The 20735-nt window shown below is 34.8% G+C and overlaps 1 protein-coding gene across 1 annotated transcript in view; it reads right to left on the reverse strand.

Annotated features, from left to right (window-relative positions):
• The window catches only part of CPT2 (Carnitine palmitoyltransferase 2), a 60446-nt gene that overhangs the window by 15163 nt on the left and 24548 nt on the right, over nt 1-20735 (reverse strand). Inside the window, exons 7-10 of the mRNA XM_081762122.1 lie at nt 19011-19281; nt 16817-17013; nt 15279-15448; nt 199-312 (exon numbers count right to left, since the gene is read on the reverse strand). Of these exons, the coding sequence (XP_081618248.1) occupies nt 199-312; nt 15279-15448; nt 16817-17013; nt 19011-19281 (752 nt within the window). The remainder of the gene's footprint in view (nt 1-198; nt 313-15278; nt 15449-16816; nt 17014-19010; nt 19282-20735) is intronic.

Genomic DNA, 20735 nt, shown 5'->3' on the forward strand with positions numbered 1-20735 from the left:
CCTGAAGAGTTTTTTTTTTCTTTCTTTCTTTCTTTCTTCAGACGAAACTGTTATGGATGCTGTAAAGAGCTGGTGACCAAACAGGAGGAAACCTTTTCATACAGCGAGTTAGAGAAACTTCATTTGTTTTAGTTTTAAGTATATTATGTTTTACTAGTAAAATAAAACTATCTACGTTAACCTTTTATGCTATTTTACCTTTGTAGCCACAGTACACGGTCTCACAGTTTCAGTTCGGCCATGACGGAATCCTGCTGTGCTACACGATTCGTATGTAGCAACCTGCTTTCCCATTTGCTTATGAACTGCTACCTGCAAGACAAATTGAATGGTTAAATATAAACATATCACTGGCTCTATTGACGTCTGTTTACATAATATAATTCAAAGTACATAAACGTGTACGCATATCGTATAAAGAATAAATGGGCAAAATAGAATGTTAAGGTAATACGATTAAGTTTGTGTTAGAAGAAGTGGGACACAAAATACTTCTTTTAACAATTGCTCAACTGCCCTAATACATTGTGTTTTCATATAATTCTGAAAATCGTGTAACAGCCCATACGATTAGTATAGTTATTTATGTTTTAGGCATTGTGAGTAGTAGTGCGTAAGCAAAGACAAACTCGTATAAGCAGCCTACACAGAGAAAACTGCTGGTTCTGAAAATTCACTGAGTAAAATAAGCAGACTGTAAACTGAGAATAAAACGGAACAACAGCTACAAAAATGGCATTAAGAAAGAGAAAGAAAGAAAAAAATAGGCAGACTGGATGCCAATGTAACTTTAAGTAAGGAAGAAATTACACAATCATCTGTCAATAGTTGGGACGACTTAGAAAAGTGGTGGTGAAGTTATCAAAAATGATGGTATGTCGTTTGAATTCTATGAAACTAAGTACTGTCGACAGTCAGTAACTGTACTGTTTCCATATACTGTACTGGAAACTAACTAACATTCTATCAGTACTGTATTCATCAGTATTCAACAGTACAGTATGGAACAGTTTCAGTACTGTTTCCATATATATTCTTTAAAGGCATAGATGAAGAAAAACAAAAGTATTTTTTTATATTGTTATGTGACAAAACCTCCTTCGGCTGTACGGGCTAGTGTTAATAAGTTAATTGGTGATTATTAGATGTAACATTTTGCTCTGCAGAAAACGATTAAAAACACGCATTCAGGATGGGATAGTAAAGTGGCAACTATTGCGATGGAATAGGCAAGAAAATAACATAGTTTTAGGAATATGTGCCAAGATTTACTTTTCCTATTATTTGGGCTACGACTGAAGAGAAATTATTCAGCGTTTAATTCAATAAATTAGTCCGGCATTTGCCTCAAGGGATAAACGAAGTCATGGAAGAAACTCAGTCGCAATAGTTGTTATCAGAAACAAATTTCCTAACATTCCAAATATGAGACAAATATGTTACTTGCCTCTATCACTTCGCTCTATGATTATCCGCTCATTTTGTTAACCTCCTCAGTGGATTTGTACAGTATACTGTACATCGAACTTAGGTATGCTTTAGGGACACTGATTTAGTTGAGATAAAATTATAATGATTGATCATTTATTTTGGACCCTTAAGGCACTTTATAATGAAAATTTTAAAATTATTTACATCTACATATATTTTTCAAAATGAACACTATAATGTACATTTTCCCTGTAGTATTTGTATATAGTATACATAAAATTACCAATTTCAGAACACTGTACCAGATTTTCAAGTATAGAAAGGGCTCTTTCGTGATTACGCTGCATAAGAAATCACTTTTGGTGGAATTCATAGAAACAATTTCTTTTTTGGTTTAGACACAAAAGTACTTGGTATTTTTGACAAAGAAAGTGAGACCTGAATTTTCCGTATGTCTGATATCTGCAACGGGTTGGTTCATCCTGACCATCATGAGTAGGAGGATAGTCTACTTTCTCCACTTTTACACTTCGTCAGTGAGCTTTGTGGTGGACAAACACCGTGTGCCTGGGTTTTCTCGCGGTTCTCCCGTTTCCTCCCACTTTTTCATTCGACCATTTCCTCCTACTTTCTCATCATCACAGTCTCTTTTAACCTAGCCGGCATAATCATGGGACGTAAAACTGAAAGATTTAATTTTTTTTTTTCATTTTTACCTGGGTTGCAACCAGAATCCAACAAAATACACAATGCAGGAAGTAGAACTTCTGTAGGTAAGATGTACAGTATACTGTACATGATTTTTCTCAAATACGTTTTAACGCAAATAAAAATAATATGAGTGTTATCTGGTATATAACATTCAAAATTAGTCTTCTGCAATACACAAACGAGCAATTGTTTATTTTGATCAGCCCTGTTTACTCAATAGAAACACAGTTTTAAAACACAAGGAAAACAATTTTCACCACACACACACAGTGCCACACTAGTAGTTCAATGATTGACCAACAAGTAGCAACACTGTCTATGCACAATCTTCAATGAACACCGAACACTGCAATTAAATGAGCACAAATGTATTTGAGTGATTGTTGGGCGGTTTTCATTGTTACAACAAACAGTTGAAAACTATGTACAGTATACTGTACATTTTCCTTCAATGAGCGTAAGAAGAAAACGTAAATTTGCCACGGAGTAGGTAAAATTTACCTCATACCTATACACTGTGTAACCGTAACTAAAATTAACTTAATCATTGTCTCACTTGCAAAAGAAATACTCAGGTGGAGAACAGCAAATATTTAATAATAATATAAATAAATAAAATAGGAAAAAAATAAATAAATGTAAATAAAGAATAAAGAATGGAGAACGAATATATCTCCCAAATGATAGACTACATTTCATATGACTATGGAAAAGAATTATGATTTGGAATGTATCCGGTTTTTACGTTTCATTATCGATGCTTGTTGCTATGGCTCTCAAATATAAGTAAAAGTTTCTTCGACGAGTATGAATGAATATTCTTCCCTGGACCACTACCCTTTTCAATGTGGGCCCAAGATGTATTTGCTAGTTATCGAGATGAATTATTGCCACAAAATGGTGATACCGATATCCAATAATTTAAATTTTCGGAATAATTTAGAGTTTCGAATGAGTAGTTGTATAGCCGAAATCTACTCATGGCTGAGAAAATACGCATGGGCGCCAACCATGTATCAGCTTTCCGTTTATGCTGATTCTCTACGTGTAAGTCACATATGCATATTTGTCACACAATGAAGAAGCGTAGTAGTCCATAAGACTGGGGAAGGAAGGAAATAAGTAGCTAACGAACACGGCAACAACACTGAATCACTTAATAACTCAACATAATAAACTATAAAGAAGTGTCACGCAACGGAATTTTCACTTGATTCTTTTATAGGAACACAATACGAAAATAAGTGCTTCCAGGTTCTTGCCAAGGACAGCATTCCCCCATCCCATGGAGACTTCAATCCATTTTTATACTAATTTAATATATACCCATTCATTATAGCATCGTAAGACCTAAATATAAAGTTTACTGTATTTTAATATTATGATTTAAATTCGTATAGCTTATAGTACACAACAACAATAATAATAATACCGGGTTCAGAGTAGGATTATTTTAATGGTCGTAGATGATCGTGATATCAGTTAATATATGCTTACATAGGACATGATATGTGCACGCAACAAAACTGAACATAGTTTTCCAATGTTTTCTCAAAACTTCCTTGGATTTTTTTTTTTTTTTTTTAAGGTACAGCTTTTGTATATACAGTTTCAGTAGTATTCGTAATAAATATTAAGCACAGTTTCACAATCTGCAGTTAGTTAATTGGTATTTTGATCTATATTTAAATTACAAGATTACATATACATGCAAATAACACATACATATCCATGCAAGTTAAAAACATTTAACCTAAGACAAATAGTAATTGGTGCCTATGAGGAGTTTCAATTACAACTACATATAAGAAATAGCTAATTATTTTTTTTTTCATTTTTTTTTAATTTGTAAATAGCTCGTGGACTCCCTAGGGTCCCTCCGTGAGCTACAGATATATACTAGAATACATCTGTTTGCAATATGCTTATTCTTGTATAACTTTATGTATAAACAATCTAATATATTATTTAACTTATGACAGGTGCATTAATTCCCAGTTTAGCCAGCTAGTATCAGTTCCTGAAGGGAACATTACATCAGGCTACACTTACATTCAAAACGAACAAACGTTATGATGATGTACATGACGATGAAATACATTTATGGACATGATAACATACTAAATTACTATTAAAACACAAGAAACCAGAAACTCCCTATATGCACCAATCACCAACATGCACACATTCACTCACTCAGATATACATGCACAATCAATTGCAGAAATTTAAACTAACCTACTAAGTTTTGGCATGCCAACGTACTAGAAGAATAATTCGGAAACTGTGCTGAAACTAAATCAATCTATACCATAATATTTAATATTTTGCTTGTTGCCCAATGCTTATTTGAATTCTTTAAATTGCAATTTTGAATTAGCAGCCGAAACTTGTGAAGGGAGACAGGGAGACATGGGATTCTCAAATTACTGAAATTTGGAGGCTACATCGTTCTTGATAACGCTGAACTTAATTGCATATGATATTAGGGAGTAAATCTACGTAATGTCCAAACCAATGGCTAAGCTGCCCATGGCAGTGTATTGTAAGTTTAGCTGCGAGCCATATTTCGTTTCTGATTTCACTATAAAAATTATACAACACTGGAACTAGTCAGTATTATCACGTTTTAGTTACACTTAATAGTCTAGTTATTACCTTTTATTTCCTGTAAAGGCAAGGAAAGCTCCGATTTTCCATAAATTTCTAAGCGGAGTATAAAATGAAGGACACGCCTCCTTATGATCAAAAACTTCATCACCCTACATTGAAACACATCCGCGTTCTCCTGAGCAACACATGATGACTATTTTCATGTCAAAATAGTCCCATGGTCCACTCAAGATTTTTCAATGGTTTCTATTTGCAAGAAGGTATTAAATTACGTAACAATTAATTTAGACGATTTACACAAATTTTTGTAGATATTAGCCCAAAACAATTTTATTCTGTTTCATATGCATGCAAACAAATTTTTACCTACGCTGTAATCTTTATGACGCTTCAACCTTGGCATTACACGTTAGAGCAACCAACAGATGTCGACACACATACGATTTAAACAAAATAGTTGCGATATTTGCTGCATATCAATAAATGAGTAAATGCTTACACTAGATTTAATGAAAATTTTGTAACAATCGATCAGTTATTGCTCCAAAAATAATATTTAATCTGCACTTTGTACTATTCCTGTCAATCATCTCATAACAAAAGTACTTAATATTGTTTAATTTCTCTAAATTGTAACGAAATACAAATGTGTTGTCTTCATTCTTTTCGAACTCTATTTTCTGCTGTTTAGATTGCAGCCCCGTGAATATTATTCATCCTATGCTTATTTATGAATTTATTGTGAATTACTGTCATTAACATGTCTCCTGTCCGTTTTAGATTCTAAATATACTCTTTCATAATAATGCTAATGTGCAGCTATGTAGAGTATGGTAATTTAGTTATTATTGGCCTAAATATATATTAAATGCATTATATAATTTCATAACCACAACTGAGAATACTAATTATCATGGTTACCTGAATGGCATAATCTACTTTTGAAACGTACCATTTAAACACAGACTGGTACAAGTATCAAATAAACACTCCACTTAAATGCATTTGAAACCGTAATTTGAAATTACTGTTTCAATTTCCCCCCAGCTGGTAAAAAAAAAATTTCGAGGGAATATTTTTTTTAGTTGACCTTTTATGCTTTATAACAGATTTTAAGTTCCCTCTCTTGCACATGATCCTCCCTTACTCTTCGATCAACCCTCATAGTTTAAAATAATTTGAATTTTCACAAGATATAAAGAATCATTCTATATCGTTTAGTTGCTGTTGTAATTGTTCCGCTTAGTGCAAAATTGAACTTTCTAAGTTATTTTTGTTAATCATATTTCTAATGGAATTTGCTACTTATTCATTTTTTCATTATAGCAGCGGTTAGCACAACAATGACTATGTTTTATGAATGATGAATACACATATATATGAAGATTCAATTCAATGACAAAAAAATCAAATAGCTTGAGCAACCATGCTCATTATACTATTTAGAGCCGCTGCAGCATCCTATCAACTGCAGGCTCAAGTGAGATTCCTAAGAATACCCACGGAAGTCAGGAAATTAATCATTCTAACTTCACTTATTAATTAATAATTACTACACTAGTAATGAAAAATTGGTAAGAATGAAATAATCACGGCGCACTTCTATTATGAAGCAAAATGAACAGCAACTATTAAATACCGTATACAATGTTACAGACAATAATATAGTCCAGAAAGTTATTTGTATCTCACACTCTATATATATATTTTAAATTAATCAACGGAAGACGATAAGCATTGTTGAATGGACTTTAACAAAAGTTACTCAAATTGCAAGGGAAAATAACGAAGCAATGCAAGAAAGGAACCAAAATTTAACACATTTGTTATTCTTCCTCTTTCGGATAATCTTTTAAAAGAGCCTTTCTTTTCTTTTCACTGCAATTGAACAGTTTAATATTTGAGAAATTTTGTGCTCGAACCTCTCTTCCTATTAAGTCTTCTAATTCTACGCTATTTTTATTAATCTTTGTGATGATATATGGGCCGAGGTATGTCAACATATACTTGTGCGTTAAACGTTTGGAAGCGTCCGACAATGGATGCGTTTTTACCATAACTAAATTTCCACGTTCCAAAACAATCTCTGATGGGGACTTGCCTTGTGCCTTTCTGTTATTTCTGTTTCCTAATTTGGGGACAACCTCTATATAACGTTTGTCATTCTTAATATCTCTTAGTTCATCTGGCCACGGGAAGTTATCTTTGTGTTGCTCTGCAGCGGAATAAGAGATGAAAAGCTCTGCAGGCGTTTTCCCAAGTGCACTATGGTAACTATAATTTAAAAGGTCTTGGGTTGGTTTCACTACATCCTTCCATTTAGAGTGGTTGTTATTGCAACATAACCTTATAATTCTATTCAATTCTCGGTGAGTTCTCTCCAATATCCCATTAGCTTTTGGGTTGTAGGGCGTTGTAGTGACGTGTATTATTTTATGTGCCTCACAGTATTTACGCCAGAGACTAGACAAGAATTGGGGACCTTGGTCCGAGAGTATAAATTTCGGGTACGGGAACGTATAAAAATAATTCTTTTCCAGTACGCGAATTATTTCTTTCGTAGCTGACGTTCGAAGCGGGAAATAACATACAAAACGACTATATACGTCTATTACTGACAAAATGAAATAAAATCCATAGCTGCATGGCAGCTTACAAACAATATCCACACAAATCTTTTGGTGTGGCCTGTCAGCTTCTATTTTATAGGTTTCCCGTCTTACAATTCGATTTGAATATTTTGTCTTTGCACAAATTTCACAATCGCTTATAAAATCTTTGAAGCTTTTTCTCTGGTTTTTCCAATAAAATAATTGTTTGGCAAATTTCACACATTTGTCCAAGATTACACGAATAGGAATTCCACCCACCTCGCAAACAACTGATGGTGAGGGATAGGATTCAAAATTCCTATCTTCGTATTCGGGATCCTCTTTTAGCACGAAATATGTACGGAATTTCAAAGGGTATTCCACATTAGAGTTGACCGAAATAAATTCTTTAACTACTGTTTCCGAATCGTTTTCATCTATTTCTTGTGGGGAGAGAGGTTCACCGGTGCAATCGTCAACATCCCCACTTACGGACGACTGCACCGCGAGTTTTCCGAACCCTTGCTCTGATTTTCTTCTGTGCTAGCAGAACCCTGACTAGGACTAGTAGAACTAGCTACCACAGGAGATGTGTTATTAGTAGAGGAAGAATAACTCTGGCTGGTTTGATTATGCCATGGAGGCATACCAGGATAACCGTAGCTGAAATACGGTAAAGGCATACCGAATCTCGGGTACATAGGAATAGGTAACCCATTATACAGGGGCATAGGCATCTTAAAATCATTGTTATTTGCACTATTCTTAGCCGAATAAAAATTTTGGTTATTTGCCACATTGGAATTTTGCCTAAATCTATTTCCATTTCGGTTATTATTAAATCTCTTATTACCATTATTGTTACCATTGCGGCTGTTAAAGTATTTACGATTATTTCCCCTACAAGTATCGCTACTATTTTGAGTGTTATTTACGCTACTATTATTTCGCGTAGTTTTAGTCTCTTCATATTTTCGTTCCTCCTGATTGTTCCTACTCTTGAAAGAATTCGTCGGAACTACATTGTTAGTTTTACTCTGCGTAATTTGTTCAACTTTTGCCTGACGGATAGCGAGTTTTCTATTACTACCATTTCGATTGCTAGATGTTTCTAGCCGGTCACCAGGCTTACAATCAACCTTGGCGAGTCTCAGCGTGAGATCTCTGACGGTAGTGATCGGTCCTAGTTTAAGTATGCGGCTTTCCTCCGCTGGTAGACATTCCATTATAAGATCTACGAGCTCCTGCTCACATGGGTTAGAAACTGTGGAATGGTATTTTTCGGTAACAAACCAGGCAAAGTCTACCAGAGACGGAAATCTCGATTTATCGTATTTCAAACCACACAATGCTCTTTTCTGAACTTCTTCAAGATGAGAGGATATGTATTGGCGCCTGAAACGACGAACAAATTCATTAAAAGTTTTAACCTTATGTGAAATGTTACGGTACCACGATCTAGCGGATCCATCGAGACACCGTCTTGCTATATAAAGCCTATCTCGCTCGTTTAGATCATATAACTCCATTGTCTCAGTGAGGTCCTCCAGAAATATCCGTGCCGTTCCCTGGGACAGAACGCCACTGAAACGGGGAAAATCACGCAGATCGCGGAAGTACGAACCCCGACGATGCTTTCTATGATCGAACGAGACTGACTTTTTCCCATGCCACTTCCTATTTTGGTGTGAGGTATCAGAATCCTCACTGCACGAGCTACTCGAAGTTTCGGTTTCAGTACTACTGCCATTTGCACTTGTTTCATTGCAGGCAAGCTTAAGTCTCTTTCTCCCATGGTGTACTCTATTTCCCTTCTCTTCATCCGAAAATCTGAATCTTTTTTGCCGACTGACTGGGATTGAGTGCCTAACACCCTCTTTTGTACTCCTGTTACTATGGTGAGAGTGGGTATGAGCTTTATTACTTGCTTCCAAATCATTACCTCGATCGGAATCATCCCAGTTCTTAGTTACATTTTGATCAATTGCACTTGTGGTTGGAGTATTCTCGCAAGCAATTGCTTGCGTCAATCCTTCAACAACAGCATGCATTTGATTTACGTTTTCCCGAATGTAGGCAATATTTCTTGCCTCGGTATTGCAGATTTCCTGCACACCAGTAAGCTTTTGTGCGAATTCTTCAGTGTTCTTCGAAACTACATCTCCCTGTTTGTCTAATCTCACACTGAGAGAATCACACTTCTGTGTAATATCTTGGAGTTTTCTTTCTAAATCTGTGTCAGTTTCCTTCAGTTTCCGAATTTCACCTTCCAACTGATCCATTACTTTACTGGTCTTTCCGTTTACATAAATCTTAACCGTGTCTACATCTACAGATAAATTTTCCATTTCCTCATTTATCTTAGCAATGTCCTTAGCAAATTTATCGTCAAGGTTATCTACTCTTTCGTTAACCTCACCTAGAACATGTTCACATCTCTGATCTACGCTAACTAATTTTTCAGACAAAATGTTAATCTCTGATTTCAACTTCTCTTGCAATTCATTAATATTAACTATAACATAACTTTCAATCTTTTCTACCTTGTCACATTGTTTTTCCAATCTGATTGAGAAATCATTTTTCAACGTTTCTACATCTTGCCGAATATTTGTTTCTAACTGTCCTAATTTACTGTCTTGTTCTGTAAACTTAACATTTAACTTATATTCTATGTTATCTGAATTTTCCTTAAGTTTTTCTTCTAATTGTTCGGAAAACTTAACGTTTAATTTATGTTCTAAATTATCTGAATTTTCTTTAAGTTTTTCTTCCAATTGTTCAGAAAACTTAACGTTTAATTTATGTTCTAAATTATCTGAATTTTCTTCTAGTTTACACTCAATTTGACAACTAACAGTATTCGAAAATCTTTCCCACGCTTCTTGCTGTTTAGCCATCATATCAGTCATTAGCTTTATGAGTGCCTCATTCCCCGTTGATAACTCTCCTTGAGTAACAGGCACAGTAACCATTGCACTCTCGACACCTGTTGCTGCAGATGTCGTGGCAGTCGAGTCAACACTATCACCTATTCTTGTACTATCGAGGGTTACCAAAGGTGAACTACCAACATTATTACCACTTGCAGCACCAAACTGAAAATTCGCTGCACCCCTATTCTCACTATTTTCCAAACTGTCACCGCCATTGAACTTGCGTTTGCAATCAGGACAGCTCCATGGCTGTTTATCCTGTCTCAACACTCTTATTTGTGTGCGAGTTAGATTCAAACAGCTCACATGATACCATCGAGAGCAGGAACCACAGTTCACTGACTCGGCATGCTGTTCGTCACATTTTACTTCACAACATGCATGAATCTCAGCTTCACGTCCACTTTCTTTCATAAAGTTAACCAGCATATTCGACTTTTTAACCACTGACTCATACATACACTACCATGTACAGCCAGCCATCAGTCAGACACGCAGACTTCTCCCCTACAACTATTCGCATAAAACAGTATGATGTTTACTTATGTAGCCATTAAATTATTAATAGTCTCCCTTCTCCATTATTTCAGTAATCAAATTATTGTCTCCATGTGATAGACGAAGTACTGTACCAAGACATCATAAAAGAAAATAAACGGTAAATAAACAAATGCAAGAAAAGAAACTAAACAATATACGACTTTTTTCTTTCTTTTTCTTTAAAGTTAGGCAAATGAGACAACAATCAGAAGATTCCAGGTTCGAATCCTGGCTGGGTCGCCATTGTAACCGTAACTAAAATTAACTTAATCATTGTATCACTTGCAAACGAAATACTCAGGTGGAGAACAGCAAATATTTAATAATAATATAAATAAATAAAATAGGAAAAAAATAAATAAATGTAAATAAAGAATAAAGAATGGAGAACGAATATATCTCCCAAATGATAGACTACATTTCATATGACTATGGAAAAGAATTATGATTTGGAATGTATCCGGTTTTTACGTTTCATTATCGATGCTTGTTGCTATGGCTCTCAAATATAAGTAAAAGTTCCTTCGACGAGTATGAATGAATATTCTTCCCTGGACCACTACCCTTTTCAATGTGGGCCCAAGATGTATTTGCTAGTTATCGAGATGAATTATTGCCACAAAATGGTGATACCGATATCCAATAATTTAAATTTTCGGAATAATTTAGAGTTTCGAATGAGTAGTTGTATAGCCGAAATCTACTCATGGCTGAGAAAATACGCATGGGCGCCAACCATGTATCAGCTTTCCGTTTATGCTGATTCTCTACGTGTAAGTCACATATGCATATTTGTCACACAATGAAGAAGCGTAGTAGTCCATAAGACTGGGGAAGGAAGGAAATAAGTAGCTAACGAACACGGCAACAACACTGAATCACTTAATAACTCAACATAATAAACTATAAAGAAGTGTCACGCAACGGAATTTTCACTTGATTCTTTTATAGGAACACAATACGAAAATAAGTGCTTCCAGGTTCTTGCCAAGGACAGCATTCCCCCATCCCATGGAGACTTCAATCCATTTTTATACTAATTTAATATATACCCATTCATTATAGCATCGTAAGACCTAAATATAAAGTTTACTGTATTTTAATATTATGATTTAAATTCGTATAGCTTATAGTACACAACAACAATAATAATAATACCGGGTTCAGAGTAGGATTATTTTAATGGTCGTAGATGATCGTGATATCAGTTAATATATGCTTACATAGGACATGATATGTCCATGCAACAAAACTGAACATAGTTTTCCAATGTTTTCTCAAAACTTCCTTGAATTTTTTTTTTTTTTTAGGTACAGCTTTTGTATATACAGTTTCAGTAGTATTCGTAATAAATATTAAGCACAGTTTCACAATCTGCAGTTAGTTAATTGGTATTTTGATCTATATTTAAATTACAAGATTACATATACATGCAAATAACACATACATATCCATGCAAGTTAAAAACATTTAACCTAAGACAAATAGTAATTGGTGCCTATGAGGAGTTTCAATTACAACTACATATAAGAAATAGCTAATTATTTTTTTTTTTCATTTTTTTTTAATTTGTAAATAGCTCGTGGACTCCCTAGGGTCCCTCCGTGAGCTACAGATATATACTAGAATACATCTGTTTGCAATATGCTTATTCTTGTATAACTTTATGTATAAACAATCTAATATATTATTTAACTTATGACAGGTGCATTAATTCCCAGTTTAGCCAGCTAGTATCAGTTCCTGAAGGGAACATTACATCAGGCTACACTTACATTCAAAACGAACAAACGTTATGATGATGTACATGACGATGAAATACATTTATGGACATGATAACATACTAAATTACTATTAAAACACAAGAAACCAGAAACTCCCTATATGCACCAATCACCAACATGCACACATTCACTCACTCAGATATACATGCACAATCAATTGCAGAAATTTAAACTAACCTACTAAGTTTTGGCATGCCAACGTACTAGAAGAATAATTCGGAAACTGTGCTGAAACTAAATCAATCTATACCATAATATTTAATATTTTGCTTGTTGCCCAATGCTTATTTGAATTCTTTAAATTGCAATTTTGAATTAGCAGCCGAAACTTGTGAAGGGAGACAGGGAGACATGGGATTCTCAAATTACTGAAATTTGGAGGCTACATCGTTCTTGATAACGCTGAACTTAATTGCATATGATATTAGGGAGTAAATCTACGTAATGCCCAAACCAATGGCTAAGCTGCCCATGGCAGTGTATTGTAAGTTTAGCTGCGAGCCATATTTCGTTTCTGATTTCACTATAAAAATTATACAACACTGGAACTAGTCAGTATTATCACGTTTTAGTTACACTTAATAGTCTAGTTATTACCTTTTATTTCCTGTAAAGGCAAGGAAAGCTCCGATTTTCCATAAATTTCTAAGCGGAGTATAAAATGAAGGACACGCCTCCTTATGATCAAAAACTTCATCACCCTACATTGAAACACATCCGCGTTCTCCTGAGCAACACATGATGACTATTTTCATGTCAAAATAGTCCCATGGTCCACTCAAGATTTTTCAATGGTTTCTATTTGCAAGAAGGTATTAAATTACGTAACAATTAATTTAGACGATTTACACAAATTTTTGTAGATATTAGCCCAAAACAATTTTATTCTGTTTCATATGCATGCAAACAAATTTTTACCTACGCTGTAATCTTTATGACGCTTCAACCTTGGCATTACACGTTAGAGCAACCAACAGATGTCGACACACATACGATTTAAACAAAATAGTTGCGATATTTGCTGCATATCAATAAATGAGTAAATGCTTACACTAGATTTAATGAAAATTTTGTAACAATCGATCAGTTATTGCTCCAAAAATAATATTTAATCTGCACTTTGTACTATTCCTGTCAATCATCTCATAACAAAAGTACTTAATATTGTTTAATTTCTCTAAATTGTAACGAAATACAAATGTGTTGTCTTCATTCTTTTCGAACTCTATTTTCTGCTGTTTAGATTGCAGCCCCGTGAATATTATTCATCCTATGCTTATTTATGAATTTATTGTGAATTACTGTCATTAATATGTCTCCTGTCCGTTTTAGATTCTAAATATACTCTTTCATAATAATGCTAATGTGCAGCTATGTAGAGTATGGTAATTTAGTTATTATTGGCCTAAATATATATTAAATGCATTATATAATTTCATAACCACAACTGAGAATACTAATTACCATGGTTACCTGAATGGCATAATCTACTTTTGAAACGTACCATTTAAACACAGACTGGTACAAGTATTAAATAAACACTCCACTTAAATGCATTTGAAACCGTAATTTGAAATTACTGTTTCAACTGCAATAAATGTTTTGTCCAGTCAACGAAAATAATACTTCAATAATTTTTACCAGTACTATGCAATTTATATAATCTCTTATTTAGACGAATATCAGGCTCGCCTGCGTTTGGTGTGTGTGGTCTTGGCCTCGATTGCTGGAGATCAAAGAATTTTTGGTACTCACTGAATATAGTAATGAAACTGACACGATAATGTACTTAAAGTGAGCTCAGATATGGAAAGTCTATAAAGCAATGATCAAAATCCAGATTACCATAACCAGGATTATTTTATCCGGTTTAACAAACATTTTGCCTCTAAGAATTTAGTTCTGTAAAGCTAAATTATCATAAATAAAACTGAAGTATCTGTATTACTAATTACACACTAAAACTAATCTTTTACTAAATCCTTCAATACTTTTTGTTATTTGCTATACACATGTTTTCGCTTAATGCAGGTAAAATTAGACAGGATACTTTTATGCTTGATACATTCCGTTCAACACATCACGACAAAAGTACGTCCTCACACTGGTGAGGTTAAGGTCAGGCTCCACACTTTTATTACATGGACACTTAAGGACAATATAGCCAGTACTACCTTTTCTCCCAAGATTTCCCAAATAGAAAAAGCGGGATGAACTCCTGAGTAGTATTTGGACGGGGGTAAAACAAGATAAATTTCCACCGCTTTGGGGATCAAATTCAAGCTGTAGTGAGAACATACAGTGTAATAAGAGTTACTTCATCACTTCGAATCTCGTAAAACATGCTTTACTACATTTTACTTAACAGATAGAATGAGTTCTGATTCAAAGAAGTAACTTAAAGACTTGAATTTTCTATCTTCCTATTATTATTATTATTATTATTATTATTATTATTATTATTATTATTATTATTATTATTATTATTATCAGTACTATTATTTTTACTATAAGAACGACTAGCTGGTGGAAGAGCACAGTAATATGGTCTCATTACGGTGATCCGGATTCCACCTTAAAACTGTAGGTGCACGTCATAAAAAGATGCTAAATTTTAATAAACAACTATAACATTGAGTAGATAGCTCAAACTAAAACTATAGAAATCTCACCTGGAATCCCAATTGCATGACAGCGTCCGGGCTTACTTTACGTTCCTTGCATAGCTGCTTTCCAAATAATGACTGCTGGAAAACTTGCACATCCAGAGACTTACAGAATTCATCATACTTTCTTTTAGCATTCTGAATGAAATCTTTCATTTTATCGTCGAGATTAAACTCTGTCAAAATAAATATTCAAGAATGAGAATTAATAAGAAAGGAAAAAAAAAAAAGTTGTTCGGTAAGGCCTATTACAAACTTCAACCTTTACAATGGTGTTAACAGATAAAGCTTTGAACTTTAAATATTAACGTGATCCACCTAAAGAACTGTCTTACAAATAAATTCAATAGAAGCGTAGTAATCGAGGGAGAAGTTACACCTCCTATGAACGCAGATAATATAAAATTGGCAGATGTAAAGGATACGTATAACTCCATTCCCTTAACGCTGGCCATAAACTGCCCTTGAATTCTATTAACAAAACACGATGGAAAATCCTATTAAAGTTGAAAGACTAATTTTCTTGAAGTGCTGTCTCGGTCTGAAGAACAATTTTCTAATTTTCGGATAGACTTTACAAACAAATTTATGGATTAGCAATGGGAAATCCTCTATTCCTTTTTTTGTTTTCTTTTTCCCTCTGTGAAGTGTAGCGTTGAATAATCTTAAAACGTATATTTTAAACCTTTTAAACACAAAATACTATACTTCGTAGACAATAAGATACAGTTATGTAAGTACGATAGACAAGTACAATATCTATAACACACTAAACTATACACCTCAATATCAAAACAAAAAAGGAGGCTGAAACAGACAACAATATAATTTCCTTGACCTTATAATTTAGAGGAAATCAAGCAAATTTCATAGCAAGGTCTTCCGAAACGATACAACTGACACCCAGTGCAATCACACACATTTGGAATATTTAAATATAATGAAGGCCAACATTTGGAAGAATTTCCGTCGGGTCTCAAACCTGTGTTCAAATAGCAATGACTATAACGGCCGTGTGCACCAACGAACTTCAAATGAGCATTCATGCAAATAAGTTGAAAATTTAATTTATAGCTTGAAGCAGTTCAAGGAATTTTGTTGAACCATTGAAAATGTACCTTTAGCACATTTGGTTCAGCACTGTAGACTAACAAGATCAACAAAGTTAAACCCCAAATATCGGCTATTCAAGATTAAACCTAATTCACCCACCATTTGATTGAGACTAACGTTGAACTTCGTTGGTGCACACGGTTTAACGTTTTAATAAACACCGGAAAAGAAAACAGTTATATCTAAGGAACAAAATAATGATTGTATCAGATTGAAACATGCATTCAAACTACTACAAGATTTTCAGAAAATAAAATTTTAACACAGTATTAGTGCCTCTACAGGGCACAGAGAAAACTTAATAGGATTTAAGTATTATAGGAGTAGTAAGAGATAAGGAAGAGTTTTTGTAGTCAATTACAGTGCTAATACACTGAGGTCTGACATGGTTACAAAATTAAATCACTCTAAACTAAATAACATGTACATACCAAGCCTTCTCACCAGACTTTCTGGATTACAATTGGACGGCTTTGTGTCCGGATGGACTCTTGGTTTGGCAGTGGTGTCACTAAATATATCTGTGGCATAACGTAGTACAGCTACTCCATCACCCCATGCATGTTCAAAATTCACTGCTGCCCAGCCATCTCTAGCTACTATTAGGGATAATGACTTGTCAAACCATCTGAAAAGGTAAACGAATGCAACAATTTTCAAGCAATCGCATTAATGTTGCAATAATTTTAAATTATCGAAATAACTTCTTGCAACATCTGAATTTTGACTAACAACGGTAACTCATATCTTCAAATTACCATGTATCCTGCAATTTCTTGATATAATTTAATGATCATGTGTATATATACTAAATATAATAAAGGATTATTTTTTCTTTAACACGTAAACACAGAAGTCATGAAATTCAAAGAGTAAGAAAGTGAGATTGAACCGAGAATAGCCCAAGTCTGCGACTTAACGTGATCGCACACTGATCCCTCGATTTCTTACCCGACCAATTTTTGCACTCATTGAAAATGAAATGAAATCTTTAAGTTTTACGTCCCACGGTTATGCCGGTTAGGCTAGAGACGATGATGATGAGAGATAAGTGAAATGGTGGAATGAAGAAAGTGGGAGGAAACGGGAGAACCCCGAGAAAACCCTCCCCACGAGCACGGTGTTTGTCCAACATAAAGTCCACACGGCGCGAGCTGGGATCGAACCAGGAGCCCCAAGCACCGGAGGTGAACGCTCTACCACTGAGCCACCGCGACCCCTTTTGCACTCATTGAATATCGTTGAATTCGCACCTATGGTACGGTATAAATAGAAAATCTGTTGCTTTTTCCATTTACCAATACAAGCATACAAGTAGCTACTATATACTGAGCCTTGTTAAGTGGATGCATTCTTATGATGCTAGGAAGATATTTAGTTTCTTTAGAGATGAATAACTCAAACTAAACAAAACAACCCATCGAGCAAGGCTATGTGATAAAAAATATATATAAAAATACAAACACACAGTTTCAACACACTAACTGTGTCTTCATCGAACTCTCGGCAGAAGGAGTGGAAGACAGTATGTTGAAGTATTTATTTGACAATATGGAAACAAAACCTGATAGAATAGTTATAAATATATATATATATATATATATATATATATAATGTATTTATGTATATGCCAGAGGTGAGCGATTTACCACTGAGCCACCGCGGCCTCATGGTACATTTTACGTAATCAATTCTGTTTTCAGACCGTATCTGAACACTTTGTGAAACCTTCCACGCCACCAACACGAAAACGCACTTCCCCATACAGCCAGGTCATCCTACTGTGCTCTCCTCAGTAAAAGTCTTCTACTCTGGCCTGCTACGTGTCTGGACCTAAGTCCTATCCAATACGTGTGAGACATAATGAAACGTCGTCTGACTCCCAGTATCTGCCCAAACAGCTGTTTGTGTGACTGTTCGGGGTGATTATATGTGCGTCTATGGCAAGTACTCTCTTTTAATGCCCTGTTGATGTGAAGAGAAAATTTCGATAGTATTTAACATAAAACGGAACTACTGGTGATCTAGAAACAAAGAAAATAAATAATGCGGTTTTCCTGATATGTATGAGCTTTGGTCTTTCCCACCAAAAACGAAAGCATCCACCGATATCAGTGTGTAAGCGAAAGCCGACAAAAAACTGAGTTTAATTTTTTTTTTTAAAGCAAGGCTGGAATAAAAAGGGATAAGAACTAAAACTGAACAAAAACTGGTAGAGAGAGAGACGCTCGACAACATAATTCCAACCCTCAAAATCAGGAGTACTTTTATGAAGAAAAACTAAACATTCAATAAAGCAACGATCTTCAGCTACGAAAGTCAGAATGCATTCCCATATACAGTGCTCTGGTATTAAACTTTGGATAACTGAAGTCCGGCAGTTCGAAGGTATTAGTGTATAACATGTTCGGTATATCCCACAAGTGTCACATTGTGATCACTACAACAAATCATTACTTTCTTGTGTATGAACTCAGCGCCAGAAGTGTGAATTTCTAACAAATGTTCACAAGTCTGTTTTCACTAGTGTATAATTGGTATCAGATATACATTCCCTGCTTTCTTTTCTAAAAAATTAAGCGTAGATCTTATGTTATTATTTATGTATCAACTGTATATGCATACCTGTTAGTTCCATCACCATGGAGAAAATTACGTATCAACAATTTTTGGTCCTCACGAGCTTCAACATCGTCCAATACTAGATTAAATATGGCACTGTCAATCATACGCAAAGCGTCTGTGTTTCCTATGCTTTCTAAATGCTTTCTTGCAGATGCCCACGTATTTCTTTCCTCAGTTGTCAGGATACCCAAAGGAAAAGAAGGTTCAGGCGTCGAGTCGTTTAGAATATATAGAAGGCAAGCTAGTATTTCAGCTGGTGGACGTATATTACCTTTCAAGAAAATACAAATAAATAAATAAAAATAAAAGTCAAAGGTTATGAAAATAAAGATGAGTAAGAGATTTCAAAGAAGTAATCGAAACTTTATTTAGTTGGTTTTACGTGCTATGGTTCTACTTTATAAACTAAAGACACGATGAAAAATTAATTGCAATAGGGCAATTACGACAAATACTCAACCGTAATAGAAAGATGTGCTCTTCGGCTCTGTATAATTATAAGATCATGACGAAGGACCTATGAAAATGGAATTGGACACGCTACTCGATTAACTAATTTGTATTTACATCCTTTGTCAGCAGTGTGACTATATAAGATGAGACCTACATTTTAAAGTGCGATCTAAACTACTGTAGACTGTCGTCCGATGTTCTCCACTGGGACTTGCGCACCAAAGCCACGTTTGTCAGGTATTAGACCAGGGAGAAAAGACGAACCACTACTCCAGTTTGTATCCAAGGCGTTGTACTGCCAGCAGGGTTTTAACCTCTGCACAGGAAGCAATCTCGTTAGTCACGCCATTAGAAAGAAATCTTCACTCTCACTCGAGTTCTGCAGAGTACGAATCACGCGTGATGTGTCTTGTGCTTGTCAGCGTAGCACAGATCACTCGCCTACGATAATTAGCAATTATCGGAAAAGGGATCGAATACTTTCTATTTTTATCTTGGTGACCTAATTAAATGATATTTCAACTGACTACGCAAAGAGTGTAGCCAAATTCTTGATCATCCTTTTGGAAGATTCCAGCAACACGGAACATATTATTCAATCTCACAATCAAATTTTAATTATTAGACTCTCATATTAATCTAATAATTACAACTATTTATCACGAAACAATAGAAAAACTGACGCTTCACCCTGGATTCTGCCGTTCATAATAAAAACAGTTTGCACATTTTCTACTAGGGAAATAAGAAATTACACTTTTTTTTTTTTTTTTGCAATAAATACGAAAAATTAATTTCTACCTCATTTCTGTACATTTTTTTTTTCAAAAACAGTTTCTGCTAAAAACAAAATCCTTAACGACTTGATATTACGACCAAGAAAATTACTGGTTCACTTGTAAATGTCTTGAGTAGGACTTCTCTTCCGTAATCAACAAATGCTGGCCTTATGCAACGAAGAGACTGTGAACAGAAAGAACTGATGCTCATGGACACTTATGCACTCTAAGGCAACAGAAAAGTAATGCTGCTGAAAAGATCCTTCTACAATAAGTGAATCGGCGTTTTCCACAGTTGCAACTTATGGATGTAAAGTAGTACAATGCCCACAAGGAGATTTGAAAATGAGATTGCAAAGAAAGTAATGCACTTCAGTTGCACATTTCTCTACAGTAGTAAACGTTTATAACTTACTGCTACAAAAATATTAACATTTGACGAGCACTCCGTCAGTAATTGCGTATCAATAATGTCAGAGAAACTAGATGTCTC

The sequence above is a fragment of the Thermobia domestica genome, chromosome 6, assembly GCF_964235325.1.
Source record: "Thermobia domestica chromosome 6, izTheDome1.hap1.1, whole genome shotgun sequence".
In the NCBI taxonomy this organism is placed as follows: Eukaryota; Metazoa; Arthropoda; class Insecta; order Zygentoma; family Lepismatidae; genus Thermobia; species Thermobia domestica.